This window comes from Colobus angolensis, unplaced genomic scaffold (assembly GCF_000951035.1).
Source record: "Colobus angolensis palliatus isolate OR3802 unplaced genomic scaffold, Cang.pa_1.0 Scaffold622, whole genome shotgun sequence".
Lineage (NCBI taxonomy): Eukaryota > Metazoa > Chordata > Mammalia > Primates > Cercopithecidae > Colobus > Colobus angolensis.
This window is the reverse complement of record NW_012119844.1, coordinates 716,752-738,576: the sequence shown is the minus strand read 5'-3', so window position 1 is coordinate 738,576 and position 21,825 is coordinate 716,752. Positions and strand designations below refer to the sequence as shown.

Sequence of the window (21,825 nt, the reverse complement as noted above, 5' to 3'; positions counted from 1 at the left end):
GCGCGCCCCGCACCCGAGGGCTGCGGAGAGATATTTTGGGTGGCAGGAGGCCCCTCGTCATTTCCGCCGGGCAGCTAGTCGTGCTGGGGGCTTCACTCCCGCGCGTGAGGCCAGCGGGCAAGTTGGCTGAGGGCGTGCGGCAGAGGCTGCTTCCCTCGGTGACGCGACCCCCTCAGCAGCTCAAGCCAGGAACTGAAGCTCCCTAGGGACGGAGACCCGAGCGGAGCGGCGGAGGCAGAGCAGCAGCAGCATCCGCCGCCGCCTTAGCGGGAACTGAGCAGACCCGGCGCGGAGCCACGACTCCTGCACGTTTCCCTCCCCGTCGCCGTTCCTGCCAGCGGTTGGCTAAGAGACATTACAGCCGCGAGACCCGACACACAAAAGCCGCTTTCAACGCGCCGCCCGCCCAGGGAGCCTGCGGCCAGCAAGGGACCCCCACCTGAGAGCGGTTCGGACTGCTGAGTTCGTTTTGTGTCTGAGCTCCGCGCTCTGCACGGAACCGACCCCGTACCCATGGCTCTGATAATGGAGCCGGTGAGCAAATGGTCTCCGAGTCAAGTAGTGGACTGGATGAAAGGTAATGCCCGCTGCGGGGAGGGTGAGGCGGCACTGGGGCGCGGGGCACCAGTGCGAGGTTAGGAGGGGGCGCCCGCCGCGCCAGAGCCCGCCACCGCGGCTTCCACTGGCGTATCGTCGTACGCGTCGGGGCAGGGGTCCTCCAGGACTGGCAGGGGTCTGGGGTCGCCGGTCTCCTTTTGTCTCCAGCTAGAGGGGCGCGGAGCGGCCAGAGAGCTAGAGGGCAGCGGGCGCCACCCGGTTGGAGGCAGGAAGTCGGGAGGCGGAATACCGGCGCATCTGGCGTACTCCCCGCTCCCCTTACTGCCCCCGGGCCGGGAGGACGTGGCGACCCTTATCTCCCAGCTCAGGGTGGACTCCCCCAGGACCTGCTCCCCTGGTCGCCCTTCCCTGGCCCCTTTGTTCCTGGGAAAGCTGACGCCCCCTCTGCGGCCGCCCTTGCCAGCCGCCTTCCCCAGCGCCAACTCTCCCAAGCAACTTTTAGCCCGGATAATGGGGTCAGGACGCGGCCGCCCCCATTTAGAGCCTGGCATCCCCCCCACACCCAGGTTTGGCTGAGGATGCCCAGGGCGGGGGTACGTGCTACTTTGGGGATGAGGACATCATGCTTCCCCTGGGACAGCATCCTTGCTGGTATCTGTGGGCTGCCTCCAGCGCATCCCCTCACATCCTTTCCCTTCTCTGCTTTCTCCCTTTCAAGCCAGTCGAGGTTTTGGACCTCACGGCTTTTTATTAAGGGCTCAACGCCAGGTGTAAGGTAATGCGCATTCAGGTACCTTCACATTTCTTCCATCTTGAAGGTTCCCCCCTTTTTGCCCCTGGCGATTTATAATAACCACAGTTATAGACAATCGCCCTCCTAATCGCAAACGTAAGCTTTTTCTCTAATCCCTGGGCTTTCCTGTCTCACTACCTCCCTCTGTTGTCTGAGTTAAGGGGCTTGTAGAGGACTCCCCCACCCACCAACCCCTTGGATCCCCAGGCCCAACTCTTCCCTAAGATTTTGGGAATTGAAGAGGGGATGAATGGGATGGAATGGAATAAAGGATCCGTAGCCACACTTGGGAAATGTTAGCGTTTTGCTGGAGGTCATACCTGAGCAAACTCTATGTAGATCAGTCAGGGACCAAAGGCTTATTATCGCTGAAAATGCCCGTTCCTACGATGAAGGAGCCCCTTCTTGGGCTTACTTAATAGTCAAGACTTTCTAAGCTCCAGATAATTTAGAATGAGAGGTGAGGTGATTGGAAGGGATTGAGAGTGACAGGGAGAAACTGAATTTTTTTGCTCATTCTTTTCCCCAGCCTTTTTGGCCGCTTGCTTATTCTTGTGGATTTTTCTTTATTTTGCTTTCATTTTATTCCCTTACTTGCCCCTTTATTCCGCATTTACTTTGCTTTTCTTTTCTAATATGTGGAAACGGTTTTGTAACTGCTAAGCACAGTACAAATGTGAGTGAATTGAATTAAACCTAATACATTATTTATCGACTGCCCCCCTGTGTGCAGTGCATTGTGCTAAGGTGCCATGGGGGATATAAAGATGACTAAGACAAAGTCCTGCAGTGGCTCATCTTTGCAGCTGCTTTTTCTCTTTATATATTTGCTATTGGAATTCCAGTATCTTAGATTCCCACCAATTCTCCTCACTCTCCACCTTCTCTGTTTCTCAGCGATGGAAGAAAGAGCCAGAGTATATGCAGGTAGCAACAATGCTTAAAACCCCTTTCTTTGAATTTATCTAAAAGGTTACTGTAGTTTGAGTCTGTTGCTGAAATATGAAAAGACAAGCTATCTTGGCTCCATGGGAGTCTTATTACCTTCATAGACTACCTTTTGCAAATTCCCATGATGCCTGTAGTGAGTTCTGCATACTCAGTCTCCACCTCCCACCCTCCCAGTTACATTCTTGCAGTTTCCCCTCTCTCCATAGTTTAGGTCCACTGAAGCAAGTAGAATATATAATGCAAATATTCTGACACACATTATTAGTTGTTCAGTACACCAGTCCTTTAAAAATCTTTCCAGCCTAAAATGTGGCTTCTTTGAAGTTAGGTTAACATTGTTAGCTATGATTTGAAATTTTTTTTAATATGTAAGTCGAATACCTTGTTTCATACCTGTTGGTGACGCATTTTAGAGCTATTTGAAAAGATCAATTGGGTAGCCAAGATACAGTTTGTGTATCGTATACACATATGACTGGAAGAGAATGAATGATATTTCAAATCCCAAACTACTTCCTGCTGAAATTTCCTTAATATTCATATGTATTTGATTTGAGATATTATCAGAAAATGAGATTTAAAAAAATAGTTGGATGAAACAAACAACATTTCCTCAACTTGTAACTTACACTGTTACCTTAATTTTTCTCTCTTTGCCCTTTTCCCCAAATAAAGTTTAACAAAGGACATTTTAAAAATATTTTTCATCCTGCAGTAATGCAGTAATATTTAAAAGTCACCTGCTAATTTAGGCTGTAGCTTTGAGAGGCTAAACCTCATTTAGTGTTGTATAATATGTAATGTTGTAAAGGCAGTACCAAAGAATGAACAAGAGTCTTGAACAACTGCAACACTGTGGGAGTTCTTCAGAGGATGCTCCTAATGAGACAGTTTCATCATCCTTAACATTGAAAGCATATAGTATATGCTTTCTGCTGGTCACAATCATAAATAGTTATAACTCTGTTTAAGTAAGGTACATTCGTTATGTACTTTCTAGGGTATTTTTCTCTTCACTAAACAGAAAAAGAATCATTAAGTATATAAGAATAGGAATGGCCATATATTTATGATTCTAGACAATTTGTAGAAGTGATATAGAAACTCAGCCCCAGAGAGGGAAATGAACGGGGAAAAAAAGCTGACAAGATTATTAAGCTTTAGTGGCATATATTCAAGGTTATTTATGAGGGACAATTTATACATTGCAATTTTGGTGCAATGTATAAATGGATTCATTTTGATTGATTTTTATTAAAATTTTTGAGGGAGATGGAAATATAAAATTTATATATTGTTAGTAGTAAAGATATAAGGAAATCCTTGTATTCTTTTGCTCATTATTTGTAAAATCAAATACCAAATTTTCTACTGACAATAAAAATTGGATATAACACAGTGTCAATGTTATTTCCAGTAAATACATGAACTCCTTGTGAGTCAGTGAAATAAGTAGCTATATCCCAAATTATCCTGATAGTACTTCTGGCTATTTGGAGATATCTTCTAGACCTTCAAATTAATTTTTAAAATTAATCTTATAAAAATATTTTTGGAGAAAACCAAGTACTCATAAATTAGCATTTGAAACTAACCTTCAGTTGGAAATTGCGTCCAATCCTCTTGTAGTTTTTATATTTTAAAACATAAACTCCTTTCAAGGTAAATAAAGGCAAATGAGTTATTGGAAAAAGCCATAGGCAGAAAAGTAGGCCAGTAATTGTTCTAATTTTTCCTCCGTCTGTTATTCTAAAATAAGTCATTTCTCAGCTCCTATCTGTTCACTTGCAGGGCCTGGAAATAATCTGCAGTTGTTTGGGTCTGCAGACCTTCTCTACTTTTTTGCCCACTGAGATATAACAAAAAACCCTGAATGCTTTAGGGCCCCTGTTATTAACTTTATTATTAATTTTCCTAGTCCATGTCACACCCAGTCATTCCAATTTTTTTCTTACATCTTTTCCAACTCTGAGACTCATTCAAAATATCCACATGACTAAGACAGTTATTTTTCTAGGACTCAGCTCCCTACATTACATTCTTCCAGTAATCTTTAATCTCTCTGGGTCAGATAAAATGATTATGATTTTTCAGAGTTAACCAATAGGCCCCATTTTGCCGGTCTTTAAACATCTCTGTGATTTAGCTCCAGCCAATTTTGTATTATTATGATTTCTAAAGTAATTAAATTTTTAAGATAGCCTTTTCTCAACTCATTCCACAATCAACTGCTCTACTCTTTCCTGTTTACTATAAATCATTTTTTCAAGAGGCATTCTCTGACTTCTAATTTCTGTCCTGATGACTCAGCCATCTTGAGGCTAGAAAATAAAATACATTCTTTTAGGTCTAAAAAGCAAAACCAATGTTTTGTATACAATCCTATAATAGAGGAAAATGTAGTGATTATATAAAGTCTAGTCAGTATAAAAGTTTAATGCTGTAGAGGAGAATGTATTTGATAAGGCAGAGATGTTTTGACAGGTACAATGCTCTTTAGTAATTCTTTTTGCCCATCATAGGACCCAGAGCTGAGGTTGAAATTTGTCTTTATTAAATAAAGAAAATGTCAGAATTTTGAGTTAAACTGTCTTGAGAGAGAGATTGGAAATAATTTTCTGGCAGGAACTACAAATAAGCTTAAGTGATCAAATTGTTTGTATCACTTCCTTTTGAAAAATTAGGGTATTTTTTTCAATTGAAAGGTGACTAAATTGGCACCAACAATCATCTACTTTGGATTTGGCTTTTTTGGGGAACAGGAATTCTTGTCGTTTTATGTAAAGAGGAATGTGTCTTTTCCATACGTAGAATTTCATTCAGAAGACATGTTATTTTTCTTATAGTGTTATTAACATTTGCTCCTTAATGTAACACTCATGATTTAGTGCAGATTAGGAACAAGGAGTATATTTATGTAGATATATTTGCTCCATAGGTATTATTTTCTCAGTGCTTCTGCATGGAAGGTACTTTAATGGGTTGTTTTAAATTATTCTCTGCTTTGGGGAAATTAGCCTCTGTAAGGCATGGTAGTGATGTTGACAAACTTAGGCAAAGACAAAGAAAGGTACCAACTAGCACACGTAGTAATTTTTTTTAAAGCTGTATATGAGCACCATTGGAAAGAGAAGATGATAATTTTATTGAATCAGAAAGGGGTCTGTGAGGAGGGTGGGGTTCTAGCAACTATTTAAGCTACTTATTTAATTAAGGCATAATCTAAGAGGGATGTATACTAAATGTAGTGGCACAGCAAGAACCTCTAGAGTTGAGATGGGGTTATTAACTAAAGGGGGGTTGTATATAGGTTCGTCTGGATGAAGGAGAGAGGTGGGCAGTAGAGGGAAAGTGAGGGAGGAGTGTGAGTAGGTGGCACAAAAGTACAAGAACAAATCTGCATTTCACAAAGACCATAAAACTCTCATGTCCTGAGTTTAAATAAATGCCACATTATAAAACTTTAGCTGCCAAAAATAAGCTCACAAAGAATGTGTATTGAATTGGTACAGCTGTTTCAAATCTGTTTCTCAGGAATGATTTGAAAATAATGTTAAATTATTTTGAAGATTAATTAAATCATTAACATTATGTTATTAGATATTTCTAATTTTACTGAACCAAGTTCTTATACGAAGAATGGAAATAGACTTTTAAGTATTAATACTGTTCCTGAAGCAATGATGAATTATCATTTTTATTTATAACAGAGCAACCCTAGATTAGGGCTCAATTTGTTCTTTTTTTGTTTGTTTTTGTTTTTGTTTTGAGATAGAGTCTCACTCTGTTGCCCAGGCTGGAGTGCAGTGGCGCAATCTCAGCTCACTGCAACCTCCGCCTCCTGGGTTCAAGTGATTCTCATGCCTCAACCTCTCAAGTAGCTGGGATTACAAGCACCCACCACCACCCCTGGCCAATTTTTGTATTTTTTAGTGGAGATGGGGTTTCACCATGTTGGCCAAGCTGGTCTTGAACTCCTGACCTCAAGTGATCCACCTGCCTCGGCCGCCTAAAGTGTTGGGATTACAGGCGTGAGCCACCGCACCCGGCCTCAATTTGTTCTTAATGGTGTTTAGCTTTCTATGTGTCTTCCCTGCAATACCTCACACATAGGGTTATTGTGAAGAATAAAGTTATTAGCTTCTAAAAATAGTACTAAAAGAATGGATCATCTGTATTAGTTTTTAAAAAGGGCGGGGGAAGGGAGTATAAAGTAATTTGGAAAAAATGGAGTCTAAAAGTTTTAATTGTTTATGGCTTTTTATTGTTTAGTGTCTGATTAAAAGCAGCAAGTATAGTTTTCAACGTGGAATCATTGTGTTGAATTACATTCAGTGAGTGAATTCACAGTTTTCATGAATAGCATAGGCCTGTGTTCCACAAAATGGTATATTTTTGTGGTTGTGGAAGCCAAATGATCAAAAGAAGCCAAAAAGGTGGATTTGTTTTTTGTTTTTTGTTTTTTTTGCTAAGCTTTTTTATATTAAAACAAACATGGATATTATATTCATGATGTAGAAATCAAAATTGGCATTATTTCAAAGATGAGACCAGAGACTTAGCAGGAATTTTAGGCTTGCAGCTAGCTTTTTAAAGCTCTATTCTCCAGACCTCCCGGGGTTGAATACACTCTTTTGAGCAATTACAGATGCATCAGTGGAAAAGTTGGAGAAGTGGTGGTTGAGTTTAAAAAAGGTAAAATTAATGGACTCTGTTTCCCTTTTTTTCCTTTTACTACAAGGCACAAAATATGACCATTTTCAGTCGAGGTCATAATAATTGTAGCATCTTAATTTTGTTTATTTGTTTGATCCATACACCTCCAGTCGGGATGAATTCCTTGAATATGAATCTCATCTGATCTCATTCTCTCACTTCTTACCCTTATCAGTTTAAAACAGTTTAATTACTTCTCATTGTTTTTAGGATAAAGGTCAAAGTCCTTAACATGGCCTATAAGACCCTTGAAGGTTTGGTTATTGCCTATGAGGTAAGTGTCATGCACAGCACCAAGTATACAGGCTGCCTCACCGTCCTTCCTGTTTGCCTACCACTGGACATTTGCACTTAATATGTTCTCTCATTCTCTTCACCTAGTTAAGTCCTACTCACCCTTCAGGTCTTATGCTTTTTCACATCCACCTTAGGAAAGCCTTTCCAGATTTGTTAAATCACATCAAATCCTCAGTTATATGCTGTCCTAGTACCATGTATATCTCCTGTGTCCTATTCACCAGTTTTATTTTTATATTAATTTGGATGGTTATTTGATTGATCTCCAGCTCCACCACTAGATGAGTGCAAGGACCCCGTCTATTTCTTGTACCAGTGTGTAAAAAAGTATCTGGTATAAAATAGGCACTTAGAAAATATTTGTTGAGGGAAGGAATAAATTAATGTATTCACAGATTACTGGTCTGTCAGCAAATCTGCTTTCCTAAATGACAATGCACGTAAAGTCCCTTATAATGCTCTAATGGATACTTCAGTGCCAACCTATGTATTGTGTGCCAGAATACAGTAGAAGTAGGGTTGCTTTATCCATTTCTCATAGTTGTAGTGCTCTAGTCAATTCAAAGATACGAATCATGGTTTAAACTCATTTTGTTATAAAATATTAATAATTTCAGTAAATTAATAACACTTGTATTTATGCCATAAGTATTATAGATAGTATAAATATTATTTACTAATGTCGCTTAATAAGACAACATGATAAGGAAATACTTATTAAAACATTAAAACACACTCCTCCTAAGCATTTATTTCCCTTCATTCAAATTTTCTAATTGTTTCTTCATTTGGGTATTTTTAAAAGAACTCTATATATTTTAGAATGCATGATAGTGTGAAATCGATCAAATGTCTTAGTTTTGTCCTCTTATAAAAATAAAAACAAAAAGCTCATATAAAAAATTAAAATGCATTATTCTGTTGTTAAGATATCCTTTATTTGTTAATTGGGACGATAAAATGGAAAAACAACCCTTGAGCCTAATGAAACCATTATCTTATTTATTATATTTAGTGTTCAATTTGTATTTTTATTAATAGGAATACAATTAAGGTATTTAAAGGTGCATCTTAAATCAACATTTTCTTGTGTAATTTTTCATCCTTCCCTCTGATTTTGAAAAAAAGAAAACTTTAAAAACTAGATGTAAGTTTATCGTTACTAACTTTTGAAGGGCACTTTTTAAGAACATATGTACAGAATTATTGCAAAACATAGTTTGCTAAATACAGGTGCCTCAAGTGGATTTTCTATGAATTACATGCTGCTAGGTAATCACTAGTAGGCAAATTACCGAAATTTTTCTAATAAAGCCTGCCTCCTCCCAAGTTAGAATCATTAAAATACAAATCAGAATAAGTGAAATTGTAAAGATCTTAATAGGCATGCCAGTTTGTTAACTCTTTATAAAACACCTTAAATGCCCTAGCTAGTACTGCAAAACAATGGATTGCAATTGTGCCCTGATTTGACTTACAAACAACTATTCTACAAGATAGAATTTTTAAACTTGAAAGGTGTATTTGATTTATGGTTTGATTTTAATTTAAATTACAATCATTAATTCTAATGGAAGTTTTCATTATCTTACTCTTGCAATTTCAGGAAAAAAGAGTTTGTTGCTATTTGCATAAATGCACTGAATTTTAAATTTTGCTAAAGTGCAGTAATAACTGTTTTAACTTTCTTTGTTCATCTGTTGGCTATTTTACCACAACATAAAATTGTTTGAAAAACCAATATTTATTTAATAAACCAAAAGTTGCACTGACACCAATATAGGTTGGTTTGCCATGATAAAAATATTGTTACATAACTAATATCAAGTGTAGCATGCATGACTGTTATATGTTTACTTGACATTAATGTTCTTAGAAATTAGATAGGTTGGATAGTCTTTAGATACAGTGGTAGATAAGAATAAACCTCATTAAATTAGTTGCCTTTTAAGATTTTGCCCAATATCTTTTTTTTTTTCTTTTGGTGTTTGTTTGAACTTTTTATTTTGTTTCAGATACATCTGCTATTTTTAAAACAGGCTTGCAACATGTTTTCTTAAGTAATAACTAGAACAAATCAATGGAAGCTTGGCTTAGATCCTGGATTTTCCTTTTATCAATGTATTTACCAAAGATGATAAAAGAATCTATTTTCTAGTAAGTTGTTGTACTTAACAATGTAATTTATTAGTAAAAACCTTTAAAATTCTGGCATTAAATAATACTGCTGAATGATTAATGTTAATACTAGCTGAATTTTTGTTTTAATTTTGGTGTGTTTTTTATATGTATATAGGAGTTTATTTTGTGTATTTTTTCAGAAAATTGATATTTTAATGTTGTGAAAATCATTTATATTTTGGTTTTCAAAACAGGCCTTGGGATATTAAATACATATAACAGAGAAAGTGTAGAGATTTTGCTCATGATGCTCAAAACAGACATATAGTAGTCCAGTTGCTAGTTTTCCTCCTGGCCTGCTGGAACCTACATAGAAACCAAGTTTGATGTGGTATAGAGCTAGCATGATATGGCAGGGCTAGGTGTTCTTTCCCCAGTTCCCATTATATTGGTGTCAGGATGAGCTTTATGGCAGTCTCTGTTGGCACCAATGTTACATTAAATCAAAGGAACAAAGCTTCTTTATCCAGAAGCCTGCTCTGTTGCCTTCTAGCAGTCAGACCAGAGACTTTCAGTTTGATGTTGAATTGATACACACAGAGTAGTTAGTTCTGTGAAATATTTGGGTTAGATGATTTTTCTTTCCAGTGGCCCTAGACATAATGCTTTGAGTTTACTTATGGTAAAAACCTGTTATTTCGGATTCTGTTTATTTGGGATTTGTGATAATTTCACTGTGCTCCTATTGAAGATTCTGTTAATATGTGAAGGAAAGGTTTGCTGATCAATCTAATAATGCAAACAAGATTGGAAAGAAATTGTTTGACCTGGGAGAATACAATGTTTTTGTACTATACTTTGCCAGGAGCCACTTACATAGTGAAAATATGCTAGTTAGAAAGGAGTTGTATTTTTACTTAGAATTTCTGTATACTTAGAATTATCAGTTTTTGTTTTTTGGAGTATTTTGCAAACGTTATTTAATATAGCTTGGTTCTTCTCATTCACCCAAATTAGAAATGTCATGTACTTCACATTATATTATTACGAGTAATCTTTAAAAGTGAAATAAGGGAGAGTTATTAACACCTTTTTATAGGTAAAATACAGAGAAGTTAAGCAGCTCAACAGAGATTGTACAGCTGTTCAGTGAAATTAGGTTTGACGTCAACTTTTCCCCTACTGGATTGGATTTACAGTTTAGTGGGTAAAGGACACAGTTCAGATATGTACACAATGATTTTCAGAATTGACCTTTTGAAAATTTTTCTGAATTTTCTACCCTTTAAAAATTGACATAGTATGTAATAAAGTACAGGTAAGAGCACTTTGGAATCAAGATACCTGGATTTGTATCCTGACTTTATCACTTCTTAGCTTGTGTGATCTTAGGGAGAGTTTAAGTAATTTTCCCAAGTTTTCTCCTTTTTATAAAATGGGGATGCTGGTATTACCTACAATTATCAATCTAAAAGGTGTTTCTACATTTTACCACATTTTTCTGTTGTGGTATACTTAAAACGATGCCTTGTATATAGTGAGCAAATATAAATGTCAACTTTTTTAAAGGAAGAGATTATATTCTGTTGGCAATATTCAGAGGCAGAACTATAATATTCAGAGGCAGAAATATAATATATTGGCAATATTCAGAGGCAGAAATATAATATAGATTATATTTATTATACTATGTATGTGTTTCCTACATACTATGTCCTGTGCTAGGTGCTTTCCCTACATTACATTTAATGCCTATCTTAGCCCTGAAAGGTTGGACTTAATCCCTATTTTACAGATGAAGGAACTTTGGCCTAGAGAAATTTTTACTTAGAAATGTTGAATGACTTGTCCTATATACCTGTATGTTTATTAAGCAGGTGTTTCTTTTAAGTATTGATTTCTGATTGGTTCAAAAATACCTAATATTTCCACCTTGCTTTTCTAGCAGAGGTAGATGTGACATGAGAGGAATCCTGGAAATACTTTTCAAAGATGTTATGTCCTCTCCATCAAACCTACCTATTCTAGTATCTGGTAAGGTGGGCTATAGTTTTTGTGTCCTTTGGGCTTCTAGTGAGATGTGTGTGTGTACGTGTGTATGCACGATGAGTTGTTTCTACTGCTCAGGATAGGGCTTTCATTAGTGACAAAGATGCCACATATTACTGTAGTCTTGATGACAGCTTTTCTGTTTTGAAGTGACCCTTAGAGTTTGATGCTCCCCTCTGCTGAGCCTGGACGTAGGCAAAATTTTTTAAAAAAGCCTACTCTGAGCACTACTGCCAAGAACCCAGTGCTGAGATGTTTTGTTCTCAAAGGATTGATAATAAAAGTATGTGGTACCTGATAATAGACATTCATAAGTATGTCACATTTTACCAAAAATAATGATAATTTGTTCAGATGCACTCAGAAGTGGTTAGCCTTGCTACCTGCATTTCATTAGTGTTTCTTTGAACAGCAGACATTTTTTGGTGTGTTCCTGTAGATCTGAAACCCTTATGTACCTACAAAATGTCAGTTCATCTCCTCAAATTGTTTTGTTTGGAAACATTTATAATAGACCAAATTGTGATATGATAGGAAAGCTAAGTGAATCACGAAAGCAATTTAAATGCTAGAGGAAATTTAATCATAATTAGTTTAAAAAAACTATTGTGAAATAAATGCAAAATATGGAGTGGTCAAGTTGAATTAGATATTTGACCAATGGAGTGCTTGTAAAATGGTAATGAAAGGCACAATTCCAGCTACATTATATTTTAAAGTGATACACATAACTTTCCATATGTTTTAAAAATATATATTCTAGTATATATGTGGGAACTTAAAGTAGGATTTGTTCAAAGTTATGCAAAGATGATATTTTCTGTTTCTCCTTGCTTTCTTTTAATAGAAAGAGTTAAGGTGAGTTTGCTTTAGACTGGAAGTGTTAAAATAAGTGAAAATAACTTAAATTGTTCTTTACTTGTGGAGAGAATGGTTTGAAGTTTCTCACTTTTTATAAAAGCTATTACAATACCCAGGACAATAGAACCTTAAAAAAAATTGTGAACTGTGGTAAATTACCAACTACTTTGAAGTTACCTTAGTCTTGTCTCTCTGACTATATAAAGCACCTTTTTTCCTAAATTGCTCATTATCCTTTAAAATTCATATAAATTAGAATTAATTTTGTTTGGGGATGTTTTTGAGAATTTCATCACTTTCTTTGAAACAATTGTTGACATCTTGTTTTAAAAAACAATCTGTTTTAAATATGGTAATACTGTGAATCTCCATCTACATTAATTTTAAGATGTATCTGATTTAATGTTTAAAGGTAGTGGTTTCTTATGTTTTAGATTTTCAAATGAAGCTGCTTGTTCTTAAACATATACATACTGGAAAATAATGCATGCACATAGAAAATAAATAAAGCAGTGGGCTTGGGTACGGTGTCTCATGCCTGTGATTCTAGCACTTTGGGAGGTTGAGATGGGCAAATCACTTGAGCTCAGGAGGTCGAGATCAGCCTGGGCAGCATGATGAAACTCTTTATCTCTACAGAAAATAGAAAAATTAGCCAGGCATGGTGGGGCATGCCTGTAGTCCCAGCTACTCAGGTGGCAGAGGTGGGAGGATCACCAGAACCAGGAAGGTCAAGGCTGCAGTGGGCTGTGATTGTGCCACTATACTCCAGCCTGGGTGATGGAGTGAGACCTTGTCTCAAAAAATAAAAAATAAAAAATAAAGAAAAGAAAAGAAATACAGCAGAAGAATAGCTGAGGAACCATAACACTATAACACTATTATCACACCACTGTCCATTCATTCCTTAATATCAATATCTATTTGTGTAAATTTCTAGTTTCATAAATGTCAAGCACTGCATTTTTTTTTCTTCAGTCAGAATCCAAATCAGGTGCACACATTGGATTCTATCTTATTCTTTTTTCCTATGTCAATCTTTTTGGATGTTTTACATAACAGATGTTATGTAATATCTCCTGAAATAAAATGCACAGATAATATAACTTACCTACTCACATAATTTTTAAAAACTCACTAAAATGTCCTTATTGTAATAAAAAGAAAAATACATAATAAAATAATATGGGTTTCTATACGTACATACCCAGTATGACTATACAAGAGGAAAATAATTGATATTTTTTCCTACTTTTAATGAACATATCTGTATTTAAAAGAAGCATTAAGATCAGAAGTTGTTCCATGGAATGTATACAAGAAAATGGAAGTACAGGTGAATGAATAGACAGTGAAGTAAAAACAAATAGTAGGAGAAGTGTTAATGGACCAGACTCATTTGATAAGCCATTCTAGTAATTCCTGTTGACCATTTGAAAGTTATGAGTGAGCCGGGCGCGGTGGCTCAAGCCTGTAATCCCAGCACTTTGGGAGGCCGAGACGGGCGGATCACGAGGTCAGGAGATCGAGACCATCCTGGCTAACACGGTGAAACCCCGTCTCTACTAAAAATACAAAAACTAGCCGGGCGAGGTGGCGGGCGCCTGTAGTCCCAGCTACTCGGGAGGCTGAGGCAGAAGAATGGCGTAAACCCGGGAGGCGGAGCTTGCAGTGAGCGGAGATCCGGCCACTGCACTCCAGTCCGGGTGACAGAGCGAGACTCCGCCTCAAAAAAAAAGAAACTTATGAGTGAAGGAAACAGCTTTTTGGAGAATATTATATTCTAGGGCTAGGGTAGGGAATATGCGAGAAGAGCCTGGAGCATCCTGTAGTGCCATAAAGTAAAGAAGTGTTCAAAAAACACAATGATGAGGGCATGTAAAATACTCAAAAGCCAATCCGAAAGAGCTTCCAAAAGCTAAAGCTGGAACAATTTGGACAATAAAGTATTATAATATTGGGTTATAACCCAACATATAAAATAAATATATTCATGGGTCCGTTCTGATATAAATAAATGTCTGGATAAGTAAAGAAATGGAGGAGAAGAGACAAATCTTTCATGTAGAGAATTACAGATCATTTGTATATATACTCCCTAACTCCCACCACAAAGAGGTGGTACTTAGATCCCCACTCCTTGATTGTGGGTTGCACTTAGTGACTTGTTTCCAGAGAGTAGAGTGTGAAAAAGGGGAAACATATAACTTTATAGTGGAGAACCCTGGCAGTTGCTACCTTGGCCAAGTGATCAAGGTTAACATTGTCAGTGATAAGTCGTGTTGATAGCATGTACCCGTGATATGATGTGATGTGTTGTAATGTGATTGATATGATATTATGAGAATGGTTCTTTATCTCTGTGGTCTTTCCTTACTCCCCACAAACCCATAACCCCATTCTAACCATGAGATAAACATTAGAAAAGCCCACATTTAAGGACGTTTTTCAGAATACCCAACCAATACTCCACAAAACTGTCAAGGTCACCAATGACAGGGAAAATGTGAGAAACTCAAAAACCAGAAAAGGCTAAGGAGACATGATAATTAGTTATATTATGGCATTCTAGATAGGACCTTGGAATGAAAAAGTACATTAGGAAAAAAACTAATGAAATACAAATGAAGTGTGGAGTTTAGATTATTAGCAATATAACAAGGTTGGTTCCTTAGTTGTAGTGAATGTACCATAGTAATGTGAGATGTTAATAATAAGAATATGGGTGAAGAGTATACAGGAACTCTTTATATTATTTTTTGCAACTTTTCTGTAGATGTAAAACTATTCTGAAATTTTTAAAAAGTTGTTCAATTAAAAAATTACAGTATTTTTCAAATTTGGTAATACCAAAAGATAAGCTATGTGTCATATATGTATAATTTTGTTTTGCCTCTGTAGAAGTATTAATAATAAAGTCTTTCAAATAAAAAAGGGCACTTGAGATATAGAGTAGTTCTTCACTATGTGGGATTATTCCATCCATGGATCTAGCAGTCATTCAGTAACCTAATCATTGTGATAATCCAGTACTACTCATAATTCTCAAAATGCTCCCAGGAAACAATATTGGCCCTGGCCTGACATCACGAACCCTGGCCTTACCACTTCTCTTTTTTGTAAACCTTGTACTTTTCCACGTGTGAACATTTTTAAAATTTTATGGATACATATTGTTGTGATTTCAAAAATAATTTTATTGAATGAATGTTATACTTTGTTTTCATTCTACTAAATTTACTGTTTTATTTGATTAGCATTTTTTACCTTTTGCTAATCAGGAAATATGTTTAAGAAAAGGAAACTAAATGTACATGGATAGGATGGAGACCACCAAAAGTTAGCTCTATCATCTCATTTTACCTTAATACTAAACAATTTGCAGTTAAATTCTCAGACAGAAGTGTGTGCTATTCTAAACATTGTTAGCAAAGCTTGACTCCCAGTGTTCCTTCTAATTGTAGTTTCTGTTTCCTGCAGGCAATTTGTGTGGGAATGTTAAGCAAGGCATGATAATTTTTAAGTAAATAAATCTTGTGGTTTATAATTGATAATCAGCTGTATATATAAATGTGTGTATAAATATGCACACACATTTACTTAGGGCAGATGTTTACTTACCTAGGGCAGTATATTAGTCTGTTCTTGCATTACTGGCATACAAACCTACCTGAGACTGGGTACTTTATAATGAAAAGAGATTTAATTGGCTCACGGTTCCACAGGCTGTACAGGAAGCATGGCTGGGGAAGCCTCAGAAAACTTTCAATCATGCCGGAAGGTGAAGGGGAAGCAGGCACATCTTACGTGGCTAGAGAAGGAGGAAGAGAGCAAAGGGAAAGGTGCCACACATTTTAAAACAACCAGGTCTCGTGAGCACTCACTATCACGAGAACAACAAGGGGGAAATCCACCCTCATGAACCAATCACCTCCCACCAGGGCCCTCCTCCAACATTGGTGATTACAATTCGACATGAGTTTTAGGTGGGGCCACAAATCCAAACCGTATCATTCTGCCCCAGCCTCTCCCAAATCTCATGTCCTTCTCACATTGCAAAATATAATCATCCCTTCTCAACAGTCTCCCAAGTCTTAACTTATTTCAGCATTAACTTAAAAGTCTACAGTCCAAAGTCTCATCTGAGACAAGGCAAGTTTCTTCCATCTATGACACTGTAAAATCAAAACCAAGTTAGGTACCTCCAAGATACAATGGGGTTATAGGCATTGGGTCAACACATGCATTCCAAAAGGGAGAAATCAGCCAAAAGAAAGGGGCTACAGGACCGTGCAAGTCTGAAACCCAGCAGGGCAGTCATTAAATCTTAAAGCTCCAAAATTACCTCCCTTGACTCCATGTCTCACATCCAGGCCACACTGATGCAAGGGGTGGGTTCCCATGGGCAGTTCTGGCCCTGTGTCTATGAAAGGTACAACCCCCTTAGCTGCTTTCCCAGACTGGCACTGAGTGCCTATGTCTTTTCCAGGTGCATGGTGCAAGCTGTTGGTAGACCTACCATTCTGCGGTCTGGAAGATGGTGGTCCTCTTCTCCCAGCTCCACTAGGTATTGCCCTAGTGGGGACTCTTTGTGTGGGCCCCACATTTCCCCTCCACATTGCCCTAGTAGAGGTCATCCATGAGGTCTCCTCCCCTGCAGTAGACTTGTGCCTGGACATCCAGACAGTTCCGTACATCCTCTGAAATCTAGGCAGAGGCTCCCAAGCCTCAACTCTTACCCTCTCTGCACCCACAGGCTTAACAACATGTGGAAGCTGCCAAGGTTTGCAGCTTGCACCTCGAGCAGCAGCCTGAGATGTATCTGGGGTCCTTTTAGCCACAGCTGGAGCTGGAGTGGCTGGGGACACAGGGAGCAGTGTCCTGAGGTTGTACAGGGCCGCCAGGCTCTGGGCCCAGCCTGCAAAACCATTCTTCCCTTCTAGGCCTCTGGGCCTGTGACAGGAGGGGCTGCTATGAAGGTTTCTGAAATGCCTTTGAGGCCTTTTCCTCATTGTCTTGGCTATTAACTTTCAGCTCCTCTTTACTTATGCAAATATCTATAGCTATCTTGAATTCCTCCCCAGAAAATGGGTTTTTCTTTCGTACCAGATTGTCAGACTGTGCCGTTTCTGAACTTTTATGCTCTGCTTCCCTTTTAAATATAAGTTCCAGTTTCATACCATCTCTTCACTCATGCATATGACCATACACTGTTAGAAGCTACCAGGCCACTTCTTGAATGCTTTGCTGCTTAGAAATTTCTTCTGCCAGATACCCTAGATCATCACTCTGAATTTCAAAGTTCCACAGATCCTTTGAGCAGGGTCACAGTGCTACCAATTACCTTGATAAAAGCATAGCAAGAGTGACCTTTACTGCAGTTCCCAATAATTTCCTCATTTCCATATGAGGTTACCTCAGCCTGGACTTGACTGTCCATATCACTATCAGAATTTTGGTTACAGTCATTCAACAAGTCTCTAAGAAGTTCCAAACTTTCCCTCATCTTCCTGTCTTGTTCTGAGCCCTCCAGACTGTTCCAACCTCCACCCATTACCAAGTTCCAAAACCGCATCCACATTTTTAGGTATCTATATGGCAATACCCTACTCCTACGTACCAATTTTTTTTGTGTTAGTCTGTGCTCACATTGCTATAAAGAACTACCTGAGACTGGGTAATATATAGGAAAAGAGGTTTAATTGGCTCACAGTTCCACAGGCTGTACAGGAAGCATTGCTAGGGAGGCCTTGGGAAACTTTCAATCATGGCAGAAGGCAAAGGAGAAGGAGGCATGCCTTACATGGCTGGAGAAGGAGGAAAAGAGCAAAGGGGAAGGTGCTACATACTTTCAAACAATCAGGTCTTGTGAGCACTCACTCACTATCACAAGAACAGCAAGGGGGAAATCTGCCTCCATGATGCAGTCACCTCCCACCAGGCCCCTCCTCCAACACTGGGGATTACAGTTCAATATGAGATTTGGGTGGGGACAGAAATCCAAACCGTACCAAGCAGTTTTGCTGAATTTGAATATAACTCAAAGACCTTTTCTGATTGTTTTTCTGCAAGGAAGTCCATGTTTTTCTTCTTGCCATTAAATGTGGTACCTTATTTTCATCTTATAATGAGTCCATGTAGTGCATTTAGTAGATGAGTTTGAGTTATAAGGGGTTGTAATTGAAGACCTCCTTTGGTCACATCTCCAAGAAATTACATTAAGTTTCAAAACAGAACTACTTTAATACTTGCCCTTAATTCTTGTGCCTTTCTGATTAAGATCTTCCTTGTTTTTTGATTTACTGGTGTGAAAATTCTAAAAGGCTCAGTCTTTGGTAATCAGTAGATGAAGAAACTGACAGAAAACTTAATGCATTAACCTGATACTTTTTTTCTTTCCACAAAAAACTGAAGTGTTATAATTGTCACAATTTCAACTTACTTGATTCTTTGATATTAATCTCTCTCTGTAAAAATGTGAAGTTCTGTTGATGTTATTGATGGGAATGTCTTAAAAGTGTTGCCCTGATTTGCTGCCAAATGTCTTTTTCTGATTTATGCTCCATGAGGACCAGCCTAGCTATGCATTAATGTGCTCTCTGTGAAATGCTTCTGCTTTTTGTACAAATTATTCTTAAACTATGCTCGTGGGAATAAAGGACAGGTTGTTTTGTTTCAGTAAGATAAGAATGCTTTACATTTAAAGAAAGCTTCAAAAAACAACCTGTGTCAATTATACATTAAATATCAAGGGTTTGAAACTAGTTTTGAATATGTGACCAGAAAGGATGGTTTGACTTTTCAAAAGAATTTCCAATGTCTTAAAACTTTAGAATTTATCTCGGGTTAGGTGGGCAATGTTTACACTAAAGTTGTTTCAATGCTTTCCAATAATACTTTTCATAAAATTTCACACATTTAGGGTGGCTAGCTATTGCAGTAATACAGTCTTATAATCATTAATGACAGAATGTTAGAAGCAAATTGTGTGATGTGCATGACTTATGAAATACAGATGGTGAGAAGTAGACTTGGAAGCAGGGTGCAGATGTACACAAGTTCTTCAGTGAAGTTAATTAAAAGTAGTCATTGTATAGTAACCACTGTCTTATAGGCTGCTAAGAAATTAGTATTCTGCTTTCCCAAATGAAAATGCCAGATGATGACTTTCCAGGCTGTGGGAAATATCTTTATCACCTGTAGTCATGTCAAAAGACCTATTCCTCTTCCCCTTTCTTCCTCCATCTCTAGATTTTATACAGATAAATAAAATTAAAGGGACAAATACTAGGAGGAAGCATGGTATATAGAAGACAATACAAATGATCTGTAGTACTAAGTTGGGATTGGAAGTTGTGGTCCATCCCACATTCTGTCCTATATTTGTATGTGTGTTTAATTCATGTCTTTACTTCTCAAACCCTTTATTTTAAAATGGAGATAATTAAAATGTGTTTTATAGAGAATAGCTGAGGAATAATTAATATATAGTCCAGGCAGAAATGTAGTAACATTCTGACACTGGCAAAAAGAATTTGTTACTGTACAGAATTTAAAATGATCTTAATGGAAAAGAATTTTTTAAGTATTCCAGTTTAGAAATAAATTACTAGATATAGCTCACATGTGTTTGCCTTATGATATGGCATGAAAGTAAGATTATACTGATTTAAAAATGCATCTGAGGTATAGATTTCAGGTGGCTGGCTTTGTTTTGGGAACTGTTTCCCTTTTACTAACTTCTGTCATGTAGCCTCTTCTTTTTCTAACAGCTGTATTGGAGTGTTTCTCTCCAAATCAATGTTTTTACTTATTTGAGTCAAAAGATTACTTAATTTAGCCTAGTTATTAGAATGGTATATTCCATTTTTCCTGCCAGGGAACTCAATACAAAGATCCTAAGGCATTGTTGATGGCTCCACCAAACCTGGCTAAGTCCTGAATCAGTATAGGCCTCATCTCAGTAGTAAACCCTGTATATCATAGTCCCCTAGTACTTCTCAGCATTATTTTATCACAAGGTTTATGATTATTTAAATTTTATTTCTCAAATCTTGTCAGAAGATTGGAATATAAGAGTTTTATTATCACAGGTTTATTACTATACATGGTGATCAAACTTATTATTAAACACTGAATCTGTGCAATGAAAATGATAGGTACTTAGCACTAGAGCTCCATTTAAGTGATAGAAATGTATTGACTTTTCATAGGAAAAACAGTCAATTGTAAGAAACAAATGAACCAACTCATTTCAGCTTAGATCACTGAAAACAAGAGAGAATCACTGGCAAAACAATGCCTTTTCTCATTCATGTGTCACAAGTGGTATTTGGAGTGAGGACAATTGAGAAGCATTAAGACTGCAAATTAGTTCCCAAGTTGTGTAGAATGGTTGTTTGAAAGTGTACTTTCCCAAAGCTCCTATGCCAGCTTTTAATTTTTTTATTACTAGCAGTTTTGTTTTCCTTAGGTTTTACATTTTGGTCTGCATTTGTGTTTTCCTTATAAAAATGCTCTATATATCCAACTAGTACATCTTGTGTAAATTATGTCAACTCATATATAAGACTTCATTTTGAGGAATTTAAAAAATACACAAATTTATTAAGAACTTTCTTTTAATCAGTGTAATAGTGTAACAATGTTGACCTTAAAGCTTTTCAGAAATATTCACCATGATTTTGTTATTGCTACTTCTTCAATCTTTTTGATATTGACATGTTTCTAAACATCAGTGGATAATAAGATGTCAGATTTTATACTTTCTTTCAGACTTTGAAGACCATTTGGATTTTTTGGGATGATCGGCTCTGAGCCATTCATAACTCATTTGTTAAAAACACATAAGTCTTCAAGTAAATGAATGCCTTGAAAAAAAAAATCCTGTGGCTGAGACAGCTGTACTTCTGTCAGGGTTACATAGGGCAAATAATTTGAATTTCTGGTTTTCTTTCCTATAAAAGAAAGTTGGGTGATACAATCTTAAAAAGTATAAGATTTGGTGATTATAAGCTTTTAAATTCATGTTCATACTTGATTCGTAAGTGATGAATGATAAACATTCTTGATTTCTTTACATCTACTTTTATGACCAGCAGTGACAGTTGGGCCCTCTGAATTTTTCAGTTTGATTTTTTTTATACGTGGTAGTTAAATGCCAAACACGAAACTGCATGTGCTTTACACAAAGACTTTCTATGTAACAAAAATAGAAAGTGTATTTTTTATGTTTTAGGTGGATTTGAATGCCCACAGGTCTAGGCCACCAATGCCAGTTTACCTTTACAAATTCAGTTTGGCAAATTCCTAAGACATTAGGTTACAAATCTTTCTCCTCTCTCTTTTTTCTTTCTTTTTTCCTTTTTCTATAATCTTTCACAACTGAAAACTTTTTTTTTTTATTTTGTTATTATACTTTAAGTTCTAGGGTACATGTGCATAACGTGCAGGTTTGTTACATATGTATACTTGTGCCA

General features: G+C 37.3%; 2 protein-coding genes across 5 annotated transcripts in view; one reads left to right on the top strand and one right to left on the bottom strand.

The window, feature by feature from the left end:
- Positions 1 to 515, bottom strand: part of LOC105527432 — a 126,324-nt gene extending 125,809 nt beyond the window's left edge. The window contains exon 1 of the mRNA XM_011963753.1: positions 284 to 515. Coding sequence (XP_011819143.1) covers positions 284 to 515 — 232 coding nt within the window. The remainder of the gene's footprint in view (positions 1 to 283) is intronic.
- The window catches only part of CNKSR2 (connector enhancer of kinase suppressor of Ras 2), a 292,795-nt gene continuing 270,976 nt past the window's right edge, over positions 7 to 21,825 (top strand). For all 4 annotated transcript variants that reach the window (XM_011963747.1, XM_011963746.1, XM_011963749.1 and 1 more), the window contains exon 1: positions 7 to 577. In XM_011963747.1, the coding sequence (XP_011819137.1) occupies positions 514 to 577 (64 nt within the window). In that variant the 5' untranslated portion in view covers positions 7 to 513. The remainder of the gene's footprint in view (positions 578 to 21,825) is intronic.